Source organism: Macrobrachium rosenbergii, chromosome 39, assembly GCF_040412425.1.
Source record: "Macrobrachium rosenbergii isolate ZJJX-2024 chromosome 39, ASM4041242v1, whole genome shotgun sequence".
NCBI classification, from domain to species: domain Eukaryota; kingdom Metazoa; phylum Arthropoda; class Malacostraca; order Decapoda; family Palaemonidae; genus Macrobrachium; species Macrobrachium rosenbergii.
In genome coordinates, this window is record NC_089779.1 from 17,880,235 (window position 1) to 17,898,611 (window position 18,377).

Below are 18,377 nucleotides of genomic sequence, written 5' to 3' on the forward strand. Positions count from 1 at the left end.
CTGCCAAAAATCTTTTGATATTTGTTTAGACAGACCACAACCAAATCAGGACAACAACGTTGATCAGAAAACTGCTGCTGCTTGAAATGACTACTGCAGATATGCAGGTATGTGAGGCTTAAGATGTATACAGTATAAATTAAGGAAACATTTGTAGGCAAGGCAACAACTAAAATTACCACTTTTCACCTGATGATTTGAGAATAATATAATAGTTTATCAGCAGAATTTTTTCAGTTTGTTCAGTTGTTCACCTTTTCTTGCGTTTTGCAGTGTTTGATTCGACAAATTTGTATTACAATTCCTTGATACTGTTGACAAATAGGTTTTCTTCTTGAAAGATATGTAATAGATTTACCTTTATTTTTACTTGAATACAATAATTGATACTTTACACAGGCTTGTGCGAATTCATAGTATGACACGAAGCAAAACACTTAACAAAATATACAATCATTCATGTGTACTGCAGACACTGTTATTAAGACATGAAGGAAATTAAATTTCTTATAATCAGTACAAAGTTTCTTAACACTTACTAAATAAATAATGCCTGGGGTCATGATCCATTCTTAATTACCGTCCAGCATTTTATGGAATGAAAAAGTCTTGGAACAAGGCACTTCAAATATCTGCAGCACTATTTTGATGCCTTTTATCCACACTGTTCACATCCATGTTCCCAACCACAGTTACAAAACCACACTGGTACTATTTAATTAAGAATATATATATATATATATTATATATAAAAAAATGGGGTGCTTACGTAGGACTTGCTTACTACAAGCCTGGGTTGGTGTCAATGGCGGAAGGGAAGGTGAGGGCAAGTACAAAAAGTTTAAGCCATGGAAATACGGAATGCAACACAGGAGAACTAGCACCTCGCAGGAATATCTGCCAGCTATTTACAAATATTTTCAACTTAAAGCTTATTTTCATCAAGAATCTAATAAACTGTTAATGGATTTCACCTCTTCAACTTTGTCTAAATACCATACACAGTGCACCTAGGCAGAATATATCTCACTTAAAATTCACTTTATTGGTCAAATTTAAAAAACTAAATTAAATTTCATGAGAATTCTCAATTTCAAATTGCTAAAATGTGATTATACTGCCCGGTTACCAAGGTGAGACGATCCTTATCACTGTACGATCAAGTACTGTACATATTAGTTAAGCAAGAATATCAACTCCTAATATTAGCAATAAGGCGACTATACACATGCTAGGATCCATGTCCTTCTCAAGACAGCCTGGCTATATTGTATCTGTCACTGGAGCAATCCATCAGACTAGCACAACTTTAAGGGTATATTATTGGACACACTTGGACCCTAAGACCGAAAATGCAAATATGAAAAACAGGACCAAATTTCAACTGCATTTTCTATCTTATCACTTCAATGATCTCCATTCACTAAAACTTCAGTCGTTTCCGTAGTGACAACCATTTGTTCCGACGACATGGTTTCTGCAATTATCTTCTCACTTGATGCCTGCATAATGTCCTCTACTGCACATTTTTCTAATACTTCAACACTGGTCTCTTCATCAGCAATTTTGTTTTCTCCATTTACCAGGGGTTCTGCTTTAGCTATTACTGCAGCTTCAGTCTTTGTTTTAACAGAGGTTTCCTTGGTACCTGCTTGTGAAGTTTTCGACTTTGTAACCATTGTCTTCTTGGTTGCTGCACCTAAAAGAAGAGGAAAGTTAATTTCAACAAATATAACAATACTTCCATGAAAATAAGTTTAGCAACACTGACAAAAGCTTTCTGTAATGCTCAATCTGAAAAAACGGATCTCATTTTACTTTACCAAATATTCTTGGAAAACTATGTTGTAAAGTTTAGTTCAACACAGATACCCAGCAACTGTAATCATGATAGTATGAAGTACCTTCATGGAGTATATAATTAATTGTGATTAATGTTTACCAAATCACACAAGGGCCTGTACAATACATAACCTGATATCCATCTAACCTCGAGTTAGAAGACTTTCCACTTCTATGCTTAGAAAATGCTAGCAATTATAGCTCCAACAACAAATGGAGAAAACAAATAGTACAAAACTTTGTGGATTATAAAAAAAAATCCTAGGGGTCAAGATTAAAACTAAAATAACAAGAAAATATCAAAATTAAGGCCTTGACATAAAATGCTTGGTTTAGTATGGGAATAAATAAACCAATTTAACGATTAAGACCAGTTGACTGGCTTTATGATTCCCTGAAAGTTTGTGGAGTAAAACACAAAACATACCTGTGGTCTTTGATGCAGTTGTTTTCGTTGTGGTGGTTACTCTACTCTTTGTAGCATTTGCACTTTCAGAGACCTTGGATGTAGTTCTAGATGTGGAATGTGTTGCAGAGGTGGTTCTACTTGCTGCTGTTTTTGTAGTTGACGACGCAGTTTTGGATGGACGTGTTGACAAAATCTGATTTGTAGTATTCTTTGTTTCTTTTTCAGCAGCTGACTTGGTGGCAGTTTTCGTTGTAGAAGTCAGAGGTTTGCGTGCTGCAGTTGTAGTAGAAGTGGGTCTGGCAGTTCCAGGCCGACTGCTTGGGCGAGCTGTGCCATTAACTAATTTACCATCTGCTTTATCTGCAGATTTTGTGGCATCAAGTGGTTTCTTTGTAGTAGTCGTGCTGGCAGATGTTGGACGCGTAGTTGTAGGCTTTGTGGTGCTTCCAGCTTTTGGTACAGTGGTTCCAGCTGCCTTTGTAGTAGGTTTGGGGGCAGTCACAGATGATCTTGTGGTAGAGGGCTTGGCAGGAGCTGGTTTTGTAGTAGCAGGTTTTGGAGCTGCAGTCCTTGAAACTGTAGGTTTGGCAGACGTAGGTGCCGAGGCTGGCCTAGTCGACGCAGGTCTCGGTGCTGCAGTCCTACTTGCTACAGCAGGAGAAGCTGGTTTACTAGTGGGAGTTTTCTTCTCTGTACTTTTGGCTAGAGGAGTCCTGGTGGTTGGGGTTCTTGTGGATGGGGTTCTTGTAGATGATGGAGTTGTAGACTTAGGAGTTGCCTTGGCAGGAGTGGATTTGCTAGGAGTAGCCTTCCCAGGTGTTGCCTTGGTTGCGGCCTTATCTCCAGCAGATTTTGCAGGAGTTTTTGCAGCTTTGGTTGCTTTAGCTACTGCTGGTTCTGGGGATTTGACAGCTTCTGGTTCTGGGGATTTGACAGCTTCTGGTGACTTAGCAATAAGTTCTGGTGATTTAGCCTCTACTGGTTCAGGTGACTTAACCTCTAATGGTTCGGGTGACTTAGCCTCTACTGGTTCGGGTGACTTAGCCTCTACTGGTTCAGGTGATTTAGCCTTTACTGGTTCGGGTGATTTAGCCTCTACTGGTTCTGGTGTCTTAACTTTTACAGGTTCTGGAGAGGCTATTTGTGAATCTTTTTCAGCAACATCAGATACACTGACTGCTTCAGTAGTCACTGGTGAAGTTCTTTCCTCCACAAATGCTTCTCCAGTATTGGGAATTGTTTCAAAGTCTGGAGACTTAACAGAAATAACATCCTTTTCGTCACTGTATAATGGAGGTACAGGTGACGACAACTGCAACAATTCTTCTTTAGCTTCAAAATCAGTCACCATATGGTTTGAAGTTTCAGTTTCCATAGAATAATTAGCCTCAGTAACTTCAGTTCGAGTAGTCTCGACAAAAGACTCAACATTGGAAACTAGTGTTTCAGTTATATTCTCAGCTTCCACTTCCATTTCAGTTTTAGATACTGTAACAAAGTCTTCAGTAGCAGATACAGCCTGGGTTACATCAGGAATTATCTCAGGCTCTGACACTGGTGTATCATCTACATATACAGGAACTGGAACTTCGGCAGAAGGTTCTATAATTGGTTGGGGAACAAAAGAGATATCTGTTGGCGGCATGTGAACGGAGGCAGGAGAATCTGGGACTTGCTGATCAGGCATAGTAAACAGAGTTTCAGGTCCACTTACATCCACAGGAGATGGGGGTGCAACTACTTCCACAGTTGACTGAGCATGAACAATCTCTACGGGAGACTCATCCCGAACCTCTGCTCGATTCATAGGATGCTCATCATCCACTTGTCCATTAGTCAAACCAGAGGTCATGTTGAGCAAATCAACAGACTGTGTAGGTGGGTCCAAACTAGTTGGTTCTGGAGATGAACTAACATAAACACTGAAAGGTCCTGATGACTGGTCCATCACTGGGCCAGCAAAGCCATCCTGAGCCTGGTTCACAGCAAAATTGGTAGCAAAGCTTTCATCTGCTGTATTCAGCTCCACAGAAGTAACAAAGCCTTCAACTGATCTTGGGCTTCCTGGAGCCCTTGGGCTACCAGAACCATGAGGGCTATTCTGCTCTAAACCTGTGTCGATCAAATCAGTTTTCTCAAGACCAGGGCCTGAGAAGTTAATCAACCTCTCTGGGTGATCATCCAAGCTAGGAATCAAATCCATATCCATCTTGCTTTCAAGATTATCAGGAGTCTTTCCTACAGTGACTGGTATTTCATCAATGTTTTCTACAAGCTCATTCTTTTCTGGTTGCTCAGTCAAATCAGTGCTTTCTTCAATCAGATCAGCTACTAAATCTTCAGTTTTAGCCTTAGGTTCTTCTGCTGGGACAATGACTTGGTCAAGGACTATATCAGTAGGTTCTGATATGATTTCAATGTCTTCAGCTGGTTTGGAGGACACAGCAGCAGGGGCACCTCCACTAGTAATTACGTCTTCACCCTGTAAAGAAAAGATTTCTTTAATGTACAGAAATTATAACATTCTATCATGTACTAGTGTTACCCATGCAATATCATAAGCCTATTCACAATGCTGCTAAAAGGTATGCATACACTTAGGCAATATGAGTGTGTATCTGATTTATATTCATATTAGAAATTCACCTGTGGATGTGTCTGTGGTTCCATACGATAGTAAGACCACTCCTCTTCGTCTTCTTCCTCCTCTTCTACTTCACCAGATTCGCAAACACCGTCAGGGATGCTGTCTAGTTCTGCCAATGCTGCATCAACTGAAAATGTAAAGACAACTATATTAGTGATATGGACAGTGAATTACCAAACCATGTAATTATTTTTTGTAATCCTTAAGGTTTCAATTAAATAACACAATAACTTAACTAGAAATGGCAGACAGAGGAGCAATGTTCCCATAGCAATATTCAATAATATCAAACTGGGGAGTTTTCATTCATTTAACTTTCGAAATATGGCCAAATGATTTCATATTTATGAAGGTTGCTAAAGAATTAATCCAAACTACTTGTGTACCAAATCTCCGGTGCATAACATCAAAAGGCCTGAAGAGCTGAGAATTTGGTTCTTTAGGTACTAATTTTTCCTAAAAGCAACAAAATGTTGAATACAGTAATGTACTGTAACAGCTGTTCAAGTTGACTGCCCTGCATACTTGGTGGGTAAAAAAATAAAACTTTATGTAATTCATAATAGACAAAAATAAAAATTACCGTACAGTGCACTGTGTTGCCTTGAACTTTCTCCTCATTCTCCACTTGGTACATTAACAAAGATCAAAAAGAACCAACGGGTTCACACAAGCATGTGAATGACAAAGTAACCAGTGATGCTACTTAACATCCGTTCATATGCAAGTCAAACAGTGCATTAACCAAAGGTAATCCAAGATTACGTTGGCTTAAAGCAGTATTCTGTTACCGCAACATTCTGTTGACTACTGTATGCATTTGATGCTGCATATTTAAAATATACCAATCCACTCACTCAGTATTCTTCCAACAGCTTTTTATACGCATTTAGGTTGGCAAATAGGCTTATCACTGGTCCAGTCAAGTTTGAAGTGAAAGTTTAATACCTGGTCATAAACACACAGACAAAAAACTTGAATATTTTTCTTGCTGTTTTAAATAATTTTATGAAAATCGTTCATCACACAAACTTTACAGAGAGTAATTTCAATACCAGATCTTTGCTAACACTAGCTGTCTTTTCTTTTGAGAAGTGCCGGTTTTGTCTAACAATCTTTCTTCTTGGCTTCCAAAAGCCTAACCTCACAAGTATAATCTCATAAAATGGCTTCGTCAACATTTACGAAGTTAGTTTTCCCTTGAGCCTAACTAAGGCTTCTTGGGCCAGGCCTATCAGAGCTCAGAGGTTATTTAAATAATAATAATAATAATATCATCATCATCCTCCTCCTTCCCCACTTCTGCTTTTACATGGCTTACCTGATTATATCCAACTATCTTCCAGCATTAACATACAAACGACTACAATCACTTGTTTCGGTTTTAAGGTACTAAACCAAACTGTTCTAGGGCTTTCATACGTAAAAAAAATTATATACCATTAAAATCCAACATTACCACAAAAAAGAGAGAGGCAACCTTGAGTAAGTCAAACCTATTACATGCACTTGGAATCTGAGTTTAATTATATGCCTCAGACATATAGTATTAAAAGTTAACTATATACTTCAGAATACAGTATTAAAAAATAATTTAAATCACTCAAAACTGCCAGGTTTACTTAACGGTCCACAATACTTTTTCAACGCGTGGCAGATACAGTATATACCTTACAAATATAGAATGCTTCGAGGATCAAACTCAATGTGAAGGTAGAGGGACAAGTCTATTAATCACTGCACTGCCATGTTCAAAAGTTTATAAACCTACTGAATGAATAAGATCAAGGGTTTACCCGTTCATCCACGAAAACAAGAAATTGCTGCTCCTTGATATATCACCGTAGCACAGTAGAGAAACTACAAGCAGAGCATAAACTAAATCACTACTTTCCTTCCAAGCTCCCAAACCACACGTGTGACTATGCTGTACGACAACCAACACATTTACAGGTACTCGACCGCGCTGCCATATGTAAAATTCAACTTCTCTGAATCATCCTTATCACGACTACTATGGAATGAATGTACCCTCGGTTTAAATATAGATGAACAATACTACGTAACTGCACAGCGCATGCCACGCCCCCAAAATCCTTCTGTTATAATAATAGCGTCTAAAATCTACACCCAACAATGCCAAATCCTTTATCTGCTGGTATATGGCAATGCAACTAACGACAAACCTAAGTACAAAACCTTTCGAGCGGTACATTACATACTGTATATGCGATGATTCATGTTTTTATCATTTTAAAAAAGGAAACCACAATTTACTGCAGAATACTAGCTGATTTAGGTAGTTAACGTAGTGTAAGAGTTTACACACGCATCTAGGTTTAGGTTCAACTATTAATTTTATTAAAATTTCCAGATATTACTAGCTTTATTATAGACTTAAGTTATTGATGTTACTTTACTTTTGACTTGAAATTTTACAAATATATAATATATAATATATATATATATATATATATATATATATATATATATATATATATATATATATATATATATATATATATATATATATATATATATATAACCTGGCCTTGTAAAATATCAAGGTTGAACTACAGTAAGTGCTCAGTGAATTCAAAAGTAAATTAACATCAATAACAACTGGAGTCTATAATCAAATTAAAACAACTTCCAGTTAATACTAACAAAATTAACAGCCGGGACTTTATATAAAAACTGCTTCTAAATCGAAACCAAATGCAAAAAATCATATAAAGTTGACCAAATGTACAAAGTCACACTCTCAATAACAAACAATGAATTATACAAAACCTGATCGTCACAACTACTGAATGTTTAATAACAGCATCTTGAGTGTTGTCTACTGCTGTAGCAACTGTTAGCAACAGTTGCATAACTTACTCAACCAACCTCTCCATTTACAGCAAGCTGAGTAGGATTTCGCTAATTTCCGAGTTAAATCACTGAATTTGCACCAAAAATATATTTCAGACTTGTGGTTAACTGATGAAAAAACTTCACAACATATCTCTGCTTCAAAATTTAAACCATTTTGATGGGCACAACAGCAGCCTTACTCAAGCAAATCAACTTTGCTCCCTTTTCTGGACGAGGGCATGTGGCTTCATGCCCACTTATGAACCATAAATAATAATAGGAAAAAAACCCAGGGTCCATCTACCATCAGAACACAATGCACGAAGATGCCCAGAAACGGGACGTTGCGGTTCTGGTAGCCGAGCCAACACTAACGCATCTAGTTGTTGCTAAGCTCATCTAAAAGGACCCTATTTACTATCCCTCCTACACTGCTGTCGCGACTCCTCCCCCTTCAAATGTAAGTCAGCTGGGGACCGCCACATACGACACCAGGTATTAAAAGTATCCTTCAGTCTTCCAGTCATCTTAATTCATGCTTTAGCAAAAGCCCGTTCGGTTAAAAAATACCAAAAATGAATATCCTGACAGTTTACCTGGATTCGACACTGTTACGTTGTTAAGCCAACACGTATATAAAAAGTTTTCATATGATAAAGTGGGAGGGACCACAATGAGATGTTTGGGGGGGAGGGGGTCAAGATGAGTCACAGCATAGGGTCACTGTATAAGGCAAAGGCGTTACAAGCCGCGTGGGCGAATCCACGCTACCTCCTCTTCCCTACAGGCAACAATATTATGGCTGTAAACCACCAGTTCGAGAACAACAATATGGGACTAACGCAGTTACCGACCCGAAATCCGAGATCATCGGTGTCCTCCACGCGAAGGGCGTCGTTATCTAATGGTTATAAAGCATTTCCTCATTAGCGACGGTCGAAAACAAGTGACAAGCGTCTTAAAACCCACTTTCTGCTAACCTAGGCGTAAAATATGCGGTAAATAATATGCCTTTTTGTTAAGCTGCTTATCTCAAAAGAGATCGAATTTTAATTGCGGAAATTTACTTAACTACCAAAAGAAAACGACAGCAAATAAACACAAATGTACCATACAAAATATTTTAACTATAAACGTTAAGAATATATTACTTCCTAAGCAGTTAACCAAACATTATCTCAATAAGACGAGCATTTAAAACTGTCGCAGCGCACACAGGCCTACGCTGACAAGAAAAAAAAAACACCAGCCCCAATTGTAGCATAACGATGTTCTTCAAAGATGTCACCATCACACTTAAAAAAAACCGTCGGAAATGCAGATAGAAATCGGTATAACCCAACATATGATTCTTCTGATGGTATGGGGCGGGACCTTCATCTTACCCCGTGAGTTCGAATGGCTTGACACGAGTGCAGTCCCTCGGTTATCATATGACTTATTACATCACCAATACCTAGCAACCACGACCAAAAACTCGTTTATTTCCCTGACAAAACTAAGGTTTACATTTTACACAAAACTAAAGGTTTAGATTTTACACAAGAATCGGCAACCATTCTTTGCACTGGTAATTTTAAAACTGCACAATGAACAAGTAGACTTAAATTTTTAACAAATTGTAAATAACTGCTGTAACAGCAAGTAAAACCTCCCCACGGTCTAAGAGATTTGAAATATACAGGAACCATCACGCCGTTAAGAGAACATACTAGATGCACCAGGAAGACCCCGTAACTGTTAGGCCTATCTACGACACGTAGACCTAAGGAGAAAAGGCAGCTGCTGCCCTCTACATAACACGAACCTCGCCCATCCCTACAAGACAAAACCAGGTCCTGTCCCATAGAATCCAGTCAGGCCGCTGCTGTGGTGAACTGCTCTGGTCGGGTGGCCAAGCGATACTTGTTAAGGAATAACTCGCCCTTAACCGTTACTTCTACATATTCTACAGTTTCTTCAACCTATCGTTCTCTTACTCCGGTTTCTTCTAGCAAGAACGCGAACGAATTGTTTTAGTTAAAGGACTGATAAAAATGGAGAATTTCATAAACTGAGATCCTGGAATGAGATTCGATTCTTAAAAACTACCTTTTGTCACCTCGCAATTCCGATGATGATGACTCAAAAGACAAAAACAACGTCGCCCATTAAACAAAATAATTCCATGGAAATGTTTACCGAGCAACAATAAAAACTCCTTGCATGTCATCACACTAGAACTAACACTTTCAGGCTGACTCCTTCGTGGTTTATGTCTGAACAAAGCCTAAACAGTCCCTCATGATAACAGGGGCGTCATGACACCATTTTTCATGTCTATTATACAATTAAATATATCATTAAAATTATATCCAAAAGCCGGCAAAGGATTGAGGGCGACTGCAGTATTAGCTAAAGTGGTCTGCCCTTCTTTCCCTTTTAGGAAAAGCGGTTGTCACGTAGCTGGGTTTCAAAATGGCCTTTCTTTATTCGACAAATTAAAAAAAAATACATCTGATACGGAATATAAATCAACTAATCCATTATCAGTTTTTGCCCATTCAATTTTAAGAGTCGTTTTGTGCATCAATTCTCTATTTTTACTCTAGGCAGTGTCATTCTATCCAGAACACTCAACACACTCCCATCTTGAATTCCTAGGAATGATCTACAAATACACGGAATTATCTACGTACAGCTTACAAATTTCAACAGTTATTGAATCATTAGCTCTACCTGCCGATACATTATACTTTAGCCGAGCTACACTTGGAGTATTTAAATACTTCCTCTCTGCTCAATTATTATTCAGTTATGTTTCATCTTAATGCTTCTGTATTCTGCAAAAGTTGAACAAGCCTTGCGTACAGTAGTGATGCTGAACACACACACACTGCCTCCATCTTTCATGTAGTGCATAACAAATGTCCACTCAAGTTATAAATTATGCAGTTTTAACCTCTTCAATAACTCAAAATATAATAAAACAAAAAACCTCTCATTCCGAGAGTGAATGGCAAATTCAAAATATTACAATACCTTGTTATACGGAAGATACAAAAAAAAGAGCTAGGGCAATTCGAATGTTATACATTACTGTATTATAAAGAAAACAACACTGTCAACCAAACAGAAACCTGGATTTGAATGCATATGACGAGCTCAAGATAGAAAAGAAGTCAGGTGTCCCTTGAGACGATGGTGATCCTGCAGGGGGTGGTGGGGTTGGAGGGGATGGGAGGTTAGGAGGCAGGTGAGTCATAAGATGAAGAAGATGCTGAGGAGAGAGAGAGAGAGAGAGAGAGAGAGAGAGAGAGAGAGAGAGAGAGAGAGAGAGAGAGAGAGAGAGAGAGAGGCAAAGTTGAGATGTAAGATCAAGATATTGTTGAATAATGGTAGAAATAGCTAATGATTACCAAAAAAACCCAACCTACATATTACCATAGGGATATGGCACTGACAAAAAAAAAATAAATGAAGATTAATGACGTTACAATGCATAATGCACTAGATGATCACAGCTTTCTCTTATTTCGATTTGGTAGTCTTAAAAATATTGCTTCAAATGAAAAACATAATCCAAATTTCCTACCTTGAACAGAAAAATCATAAAAGGCACGTGCTTTTTGTATTTAAAATATATATGCAATATAGAAACTACAGATGAAATATCTGAATTATATAAAAACTGCAATGTAGCATACTATCTGAAAAATCCATCCTTTCCTAAGCTAAGTTCTGAAAACAAATATCAAAAAGTAACAATCATTATAACCCTACTTTATTCAGGGAAGGAGGAGTTCACCGTGCATTGAGTGCAAATCCATTAAAAACAAATGAGCGTCAATGAAATTATCACATGATCACGTGTACGTTATTTTACTTGTTCATATCTAGGTACATGACGAAAAGTCATACAGCTATGAAGTGGTCTTATTAATTAAATCAATCCCGTTCCTACAACGTATTTTGGAACACGCTCTCTCTCTCTCTCTCTCTGTACTTTCCCGTGCATAAAATGTACATAAAACAACGTGTTAATAAAAGCAAAGCAAAACATTTGGCATGCAGACCGGTAACGCGTCATTAGGCAATTCATTTTCAAGAGAAAACTTTGACAGCACCAAAATGACACAGCGGAGATATCCGGATACGTGAGAGAAACAGAGAGAGAAATACGCCCTAGTTCATGGCAATTATGGCGATGATGGCATGACCTCATGGCACTCACCATAAAGCAGCCAGCGAAAGGGGGAGGGGCCCCGGAACCGAGGAATGAACTATTTGGGCAAAGTTCCAATGCCACCACCACCTCCTCCTCCCCCCCCTAACCTCGCTATACCAGACAAAACGGTTATTTCAAAACATTTTATCGGACATTCGGATTAAGAAGACTCGCCGTTCAAAATACGGTGACCTTCACATGAAAATTATGTCGAGTTATATAGTAGGCCCACCGTTCAGACTTATAGGAATAAGGAAAGATAACGGGAAAGCTAACAAATACAAATATCGCTGCCGCTTTCGATTCCAGCTGTCTGCTTACTTAGATATTATTGGCCGACACCACATGCTTTTCACCTGCGCTCATCGGTGTGTTTAGGAAGTTTGCTTCTTCCTTTTAATCTAAACGAACAGCCAAAGTTCTTGCAATAAATTCACGCATTAAATCGTATCGAAATGTGCGACGATGGCATTTACAAACCTCGACCTCAAACTGGACATCCCGGGTCACTGGGAACAACATAGAACTTCCTAGGACTACCACAGCAGTCGCGAGCTCGCTCTCTCTCTCTCTCTCTCTCTCTCTTCTCTCTCTCTCTCTCTCTCTCTCTCTCTACTTCTCACCAGAAGACTTTCAACATCAACAGCTACCATTCACCGTGTATACCATTAATAAGCCTTTAAAAGAGCCACTTGCCTTCCAGTCTTCCGCCACAGCTTGAAAAATGACGGACAAATCGCTGATTCAACGGAAATATGACGGTTGGTAAAACTCACTTGAACGTTAAACCCGACACACACGCACTACTGACAAGGGCCCAGCTGATAGCAGCAAGGCATCTGAGACCGAACTACCTCCCAGAGAAAACCGGTCGGAGGAGAGCCAGCGAAGGTAGGTAGGTTGGTTGGTAGGTAGGTAGCCTGGGCAACGTCTAACGTACGTACGCACAAAAACGCTCGAGAAAGGGGAACACTTTATCTAGCTTTCACTGACGATTCGAAGAGAAATCTAGTCAAGTGTGTCTCTTTCTTTGGGTCAGTGGCTATGCTTGCAACAACAGAAATTCAAAGATGTCAGGAGTGGTCTACTTATTCTTTTTAAATGCTACTATATGAAAAGGATTCCCGGCTTAACCGGAATGAATTGATAGGACTGACGGGATAGTGGGTTATCTATGAGGTGCCGTCCTCCTGGAAACCTCTGCATAGGCCTAATCTTACAGCACAATTACAAATATTCCTTACTTATCAAATGGTCAGAATCACCTCAATAGTTTCTATTGATTCACGATTATAAATGTTATATTATATAAATGCCATAATCTCCAAAATAATACAAACTGGGCACAAGTGTAGGTGGCGTTAATATTAGCCAGGTTATGTATACACTTGAATGGAAAATGGCTAAGAACACAATGATTCACTATATATACGTACATACAGATGCACTATATATACATAAACACTATATATACATGTCTGAGATGGTGTTTCACAACATTGCGAGCGTCAGGTATCTATTATGTAACGACTCTACAAGACGCATGTAACAATAGCAGCATTCTATTTTAATAAAGAAAATATGTTACCACGTTATAACTCAAAACAATGACTAAATATATAAAAATCATTTTCAATTCATGCCACAGCATCACACTGCAAAATCACAGAGCAACCTGCTGGTTTTGCGATAGATATCAAGACTGCACAATAGAGGGATATTCGAAACCACACAGTTCAATCTTGAGGTGTTCACCTGAGTACATCAGAATGTTAAAAACATATTTTACGATTCCATCAACAAGCATGCACGAAACCTTCCATAGAACACGCAAATGCAGAGGTCACCCTTCCAGAATATCAATACTCGTGTAAAGTGATCGGTTATACTCATTTTAACCAGTACGAATCACGAAGGGCATTTGCAAGGGCAGTCATTTCATTGCCAGGTTACAGAGTTCTTTCATTCGTAAGATCATTAAACAAATTTTGATTATCACCACCTGTATTGCTCTTGGACGCTCTCCTCTTTCTCTCACTCCTGCCTGCCTGCCTGCTTGCCTTCCTGCCTGCTGCCGCTCTAAACCAAGCCAAGGCTCTCCCGAGAACCCATGCACAACGCCCACCCCGACCACCCTCTCTCTCTACAAAGGACTGGAAAGGACATGCGCGCTGTCTCCCACTTCGTCTCCCATACAGACTTTCGGCACAATCTTCATTCCTTACGTAATCCTACTGCATCGAGACCCTTCCAGATACGCTCAATTACGACTTGAGGAAAATACAAGCGAGCAATTGTTTATTTAGAGGCAACGCTTCATGCTTGAATACGCTTGGTAATGGAGAGAACATTCGCAGGCAGAGAAGAGCCGCTTGGAAGAACAGCTGCTGCTGCTGCTGCTGCTGCCGCTGCTGTAGTCAAGACTGGCGGGGAAAGTTTTTGGTTTCAGCGTTACGTAACCTTTGTTGCCTAGTCGGACAGTGCTCGCCATGCCGCCCTTGTCACTCCTCTTGCAGCACACCCATCCACATCCCGTGCACACCCACCCATTCCCGCCTTTGACGGACAAGGTCGCAGTCGTCATCACCATCACCACACAACCACGAGCATCGACAGTGGTTGCAAGAAGGGTGGACGATATGCATAGTCCAAGGGTAACAAACATTGAGCTGCAAATCCTCAGGCAGCAAGAAACAATAGTCATCAACATACTAGAAATCCCCTTTAGACTATACTCGTTACGTGTAGTTTATGCCCATATAGGCCTAGGCCTAATACTGACATTCATTCCCACTGCATTTTCATCTCCTAAACCATCGCAATCACTTTTATAGAGAGAGAGAAAAAAAAATTATTATGAAGCCACCTGTTTTGCTTCGAGTCCCGTTAAAGGCTGCCTGCCACCGTCACGGCCATTCGGTTCTGCGATTCCCAAGAAATCATTCGTCTAAGACAGACCATTAACCCAAAGCGATGACTAAGGCTTAACGAGAGAGAGAGAGAGAGAGAAATACAGCGGTAGACGACTAAAAAGAAACTGGCCGGACAAAAAGGAACTGGTGCAATACATTCACATTGTTGTTCTCACCACAACTACTTTTGACACCTTTTTGCACGAGACAGCGTATGACTTACTTTTTGAAGGGAAAAACTCTCTCTCTCTCTCTCTTGGTCTATCTCCTGCATTCACATCAAAGCGAAGAAAGCAAACATCGTATTCATGCAACATCGAGTGATAGTCACACATCCGTTCTCGGTCAAATAACTCAGGAAATCCATCTTTCGCCCTCGAACTGACACTAAGCAAACGCTAATGTCACTGAAGGTGTGAAAACAATAGATAATAAAATGATTGCACGGATACATTCTGGTTCACTGCACCAGGTGTGCTGAGAGGTGGATGTAGCATTTAGATGATAAAACCATAAAAATTTTAGGATACAACATTGATGTTAGCCCTTTATTGAGTTTTTTTTTTAACTTGTGGTTATTAAAAAAATGTCTTATAATTTTATACAGATATATATTAATTTATTTTATCATATTTAACGCAGTTTCAATTCCATTAGAACTTAAATCTCTTAGATTTTACTGTAATATACATTGATCTTTAGAATGTCTATTTTAAACTCATTGTTTATATATTTCCATTTTCATTCATTCTCATCATAGCGCTGAATGACCCTGTGGGTCCCAGTGCTTGGCTTTGTGCCTAAATCACAATGTTCCATTTCATTCCATTAGATAATGAAACTATAATATACAAGTCGAAAGACTGACAGTTTTTGAAATTTATCTGTCCAATGCCATAATAGCCTATATCCCTCTCCACTAATCGTGAGAGAGAGAGAGAGAGAGAGAGAGAGAGATTCCATACCCAGAGCTCAAAATTTATAATGACACTTATTCACATGTGCAAACATACCAAATTTATCCATCTCCACTAATCGCGTGACTGTATTCGTATCCTTAATCCACCAACAACTTACTAAGAGAGAGAGAGATTTTACACATTCAGAACTAAAAATTAGTAGCGATACTTATTCACATGTGTAAACATACCAAATATATCCCTCTCCGCTAATCGTGTGACTGTATTCGTATCCTTAACCCACCAACAACTTACTGAGAGAGAGAGAGAGAGAGAGAGAGAGAGAGAGAGAGAGAGAGAGAGAGAGACTTCCACACCCATGAACTCGAAACTAATAATGAAGTCAGTGGTTATCACACTCAGCTATCGGTGTTGGACACACGCTGGCTGGGGGAAGGGGGGGGCGGGGCTAGCTAGCTTTGCCCACCGTGACCTCATCCCCAAGATACGTCGTATGCAATGTACACTGCCCTTCCACCGATGCTGTACAGGGCTTGGTTATATATTAACTTCACTTCCATTATTCGATACTGTCTTAACAGACAGTCCTCAATTTAATATACTTATCTATTTATCTCAATTTAATATACTTATCTATTTATTAACTTACTTTTTACTTCTTTTCATAAGTGAGATCTTTTCTGTGTGTGTTTACCTTTACCTACTCTTACATATTCCTAATGAACATCATAATACTCTTTGGGAGCTTGAATTTCAAGTCAATGGCCCCTGTGGTGGGCTTGTTCCATATGAATAAGGTTCTTCAACTTCTGAATAATAATAATAATAATAATAATAATAATAATAATAATAATAAAACACGTTTACACTAAAATCTAACTCTGCGATGATAACACACTAGCTCACTGAGAAAAGAAAAATAAATGGGGGGGGGGGCATAAACACGCCCCGAACTAAAAGTAAACTACAACACGTTGCATCAAGCATTCTAACAAAAAAAAAAAAGATAAAAAAATTTGGCAAAAAAACGAGAAGCATGTGGGGTATGTTGGCAGCAATTCGTGGGGCTACCATCCCACCCGCCCCCAATCTCCCACTCCCCTTGCCCCAAAAAACTTCCGTTCCTCCACAACAGCCAAGCGAGACTATACTGTACTCCCTCGCCGTCCAGTCGAGAGCATCGAGAGAAGACTCTTAGTAGAACAAAGAACATGAAAACGTGGCCCGTCCGTTATCCTACCACAAACCAGCCTACAGAATACTAAACCCAAGTCATTTCGCTATGAAGATACAAACCGATAACCTAACCCCATGCCCTAACTACGGCACGAGCTTCTTGTTTTCTACCTGGGAATGCCCAGGCATTTCTCTCTCTCTCTCTCCGCGACCCCTGACGATCCTTTGGGCTTAACAGCTTCGGGTTCTTCCAGCATTACTGCTCTCCTAAGCGTTCATAGGCCTTTTAGGCTGTAAATATAGCACTCGACCCCACCACCACGCCAGTGTTGAAGCAACATTTAGTGACAGCTCCACCAAAATGTACGAATACATTTACCAGTTAAAAGTATAAAATAAAACGCCAATTTTCCTAAATTTCTTCAATAGCCTAAAAATATTGCCTATAATAATAATAATACAAAAAATTATCATAGTAGCATGAATCTTGAAATGGAGAAAAACCCACATTCAGGCATGGGTGCATATTTCGAAAATGGGAATGTAATAAATCCACGAAAGCTCTCTGTAGAGAATTTTTAAATATATTTGTACCCATACATAACTGTGGATTTGATTCTCCAACAATAATAATTTACGTAGAGAAAACAATGTTTAAATAAATAAATAAAAGGGTTGGGCATGCAAGTCACGTGTTCGAGGGTTCCTGATGCCAGCAAATGGGACGAACTCCAGAATACGACATCATCAACACTCGCCACTCCTTTCCTCTAAGGGTGAATTTCATTCTGTTGATTTGAATATCCTTAAAAAGAGTGACTCACTACGCATTTAAAACTGGCGTGACAAAGGCTTCATTATTCCCGCGTGATTCTGATATACAAGGGCGTCTCCCTGAATATTTCTGTATCACGCGAATTTCTTTGGGGGGGAGTGGTAATTTCACAGAATATCTAAATCATTCTGTGGCCTTTGGGTAAATAGGAGATTCTTCAGTCATTCGCTCAAGTATCAGTTCAATCGAAAGAGGTTAAGATCTTGCTCCAAATTAATATATAAAAAAGGCAACATCAGGAGTGAAAACATGCCAAAAAGAAAGTTCTTCACGCGGGAGAAAGTGTCCCCCTGCTAGGAGTGGAACTTTCTCTATCCCTGATCTTACGAGCACAATCACCAAGTTCATCAACTCAAATATTATACACACATTCATACAGCAATACCATCCTACGTAGCAAGAATATCAAGAATATCACTTCAGTAAGTGAAAGATTCCTTGGCGCGGACCAAAAATCTCATTCCGCGGGTTTAAGAAACGGCTGATCGCATAAAATCTCAGGAATTAAGTCTTTGCACAGCTGCCTGCTTAACAAATCGTGAACGAAGACATATTTGCTTCTGATGTTGA

At 39.2% G+C, this 18,377-nt stretch overlaps 1 protein-coding gene across 11 annotated transcripts in view; it reads right to left on the reverse strand.

The window, feature by feature from the left end:
• Positions 1–346: 346 nt before the first annotated feature.
• The window catches only part of LOC136825801 (uncharacterized), a 682,034-nt gene continuing 664,003 nt past the window's right edge, over positions 347–18,377 (reverse strand). For all 11 annotated transcript variants that reach the window (XM_067082714.1, XM_067082715.1, XM_067082720.1 and 8 more), the window contains 3 exons: positions 4,898–5,025; positions 2,270–4,733; positions 347–1,699 (listed from right to left, as the gene is read on the reverse strand). In XM_067082714.1, the coding sequence (XP_066938815.1) occupies positions 1,407–1,699; positions 2,270–4,733; positions 4,898–5,025 (2,885 nt within the window). In that variant the 3' untranslated portion in view covers positions 347–1,406. The remainder of the gene's footprint in view (positions 1,700–2,269; positions 4,734–4,897; positions 5,026–18,377) is intronic.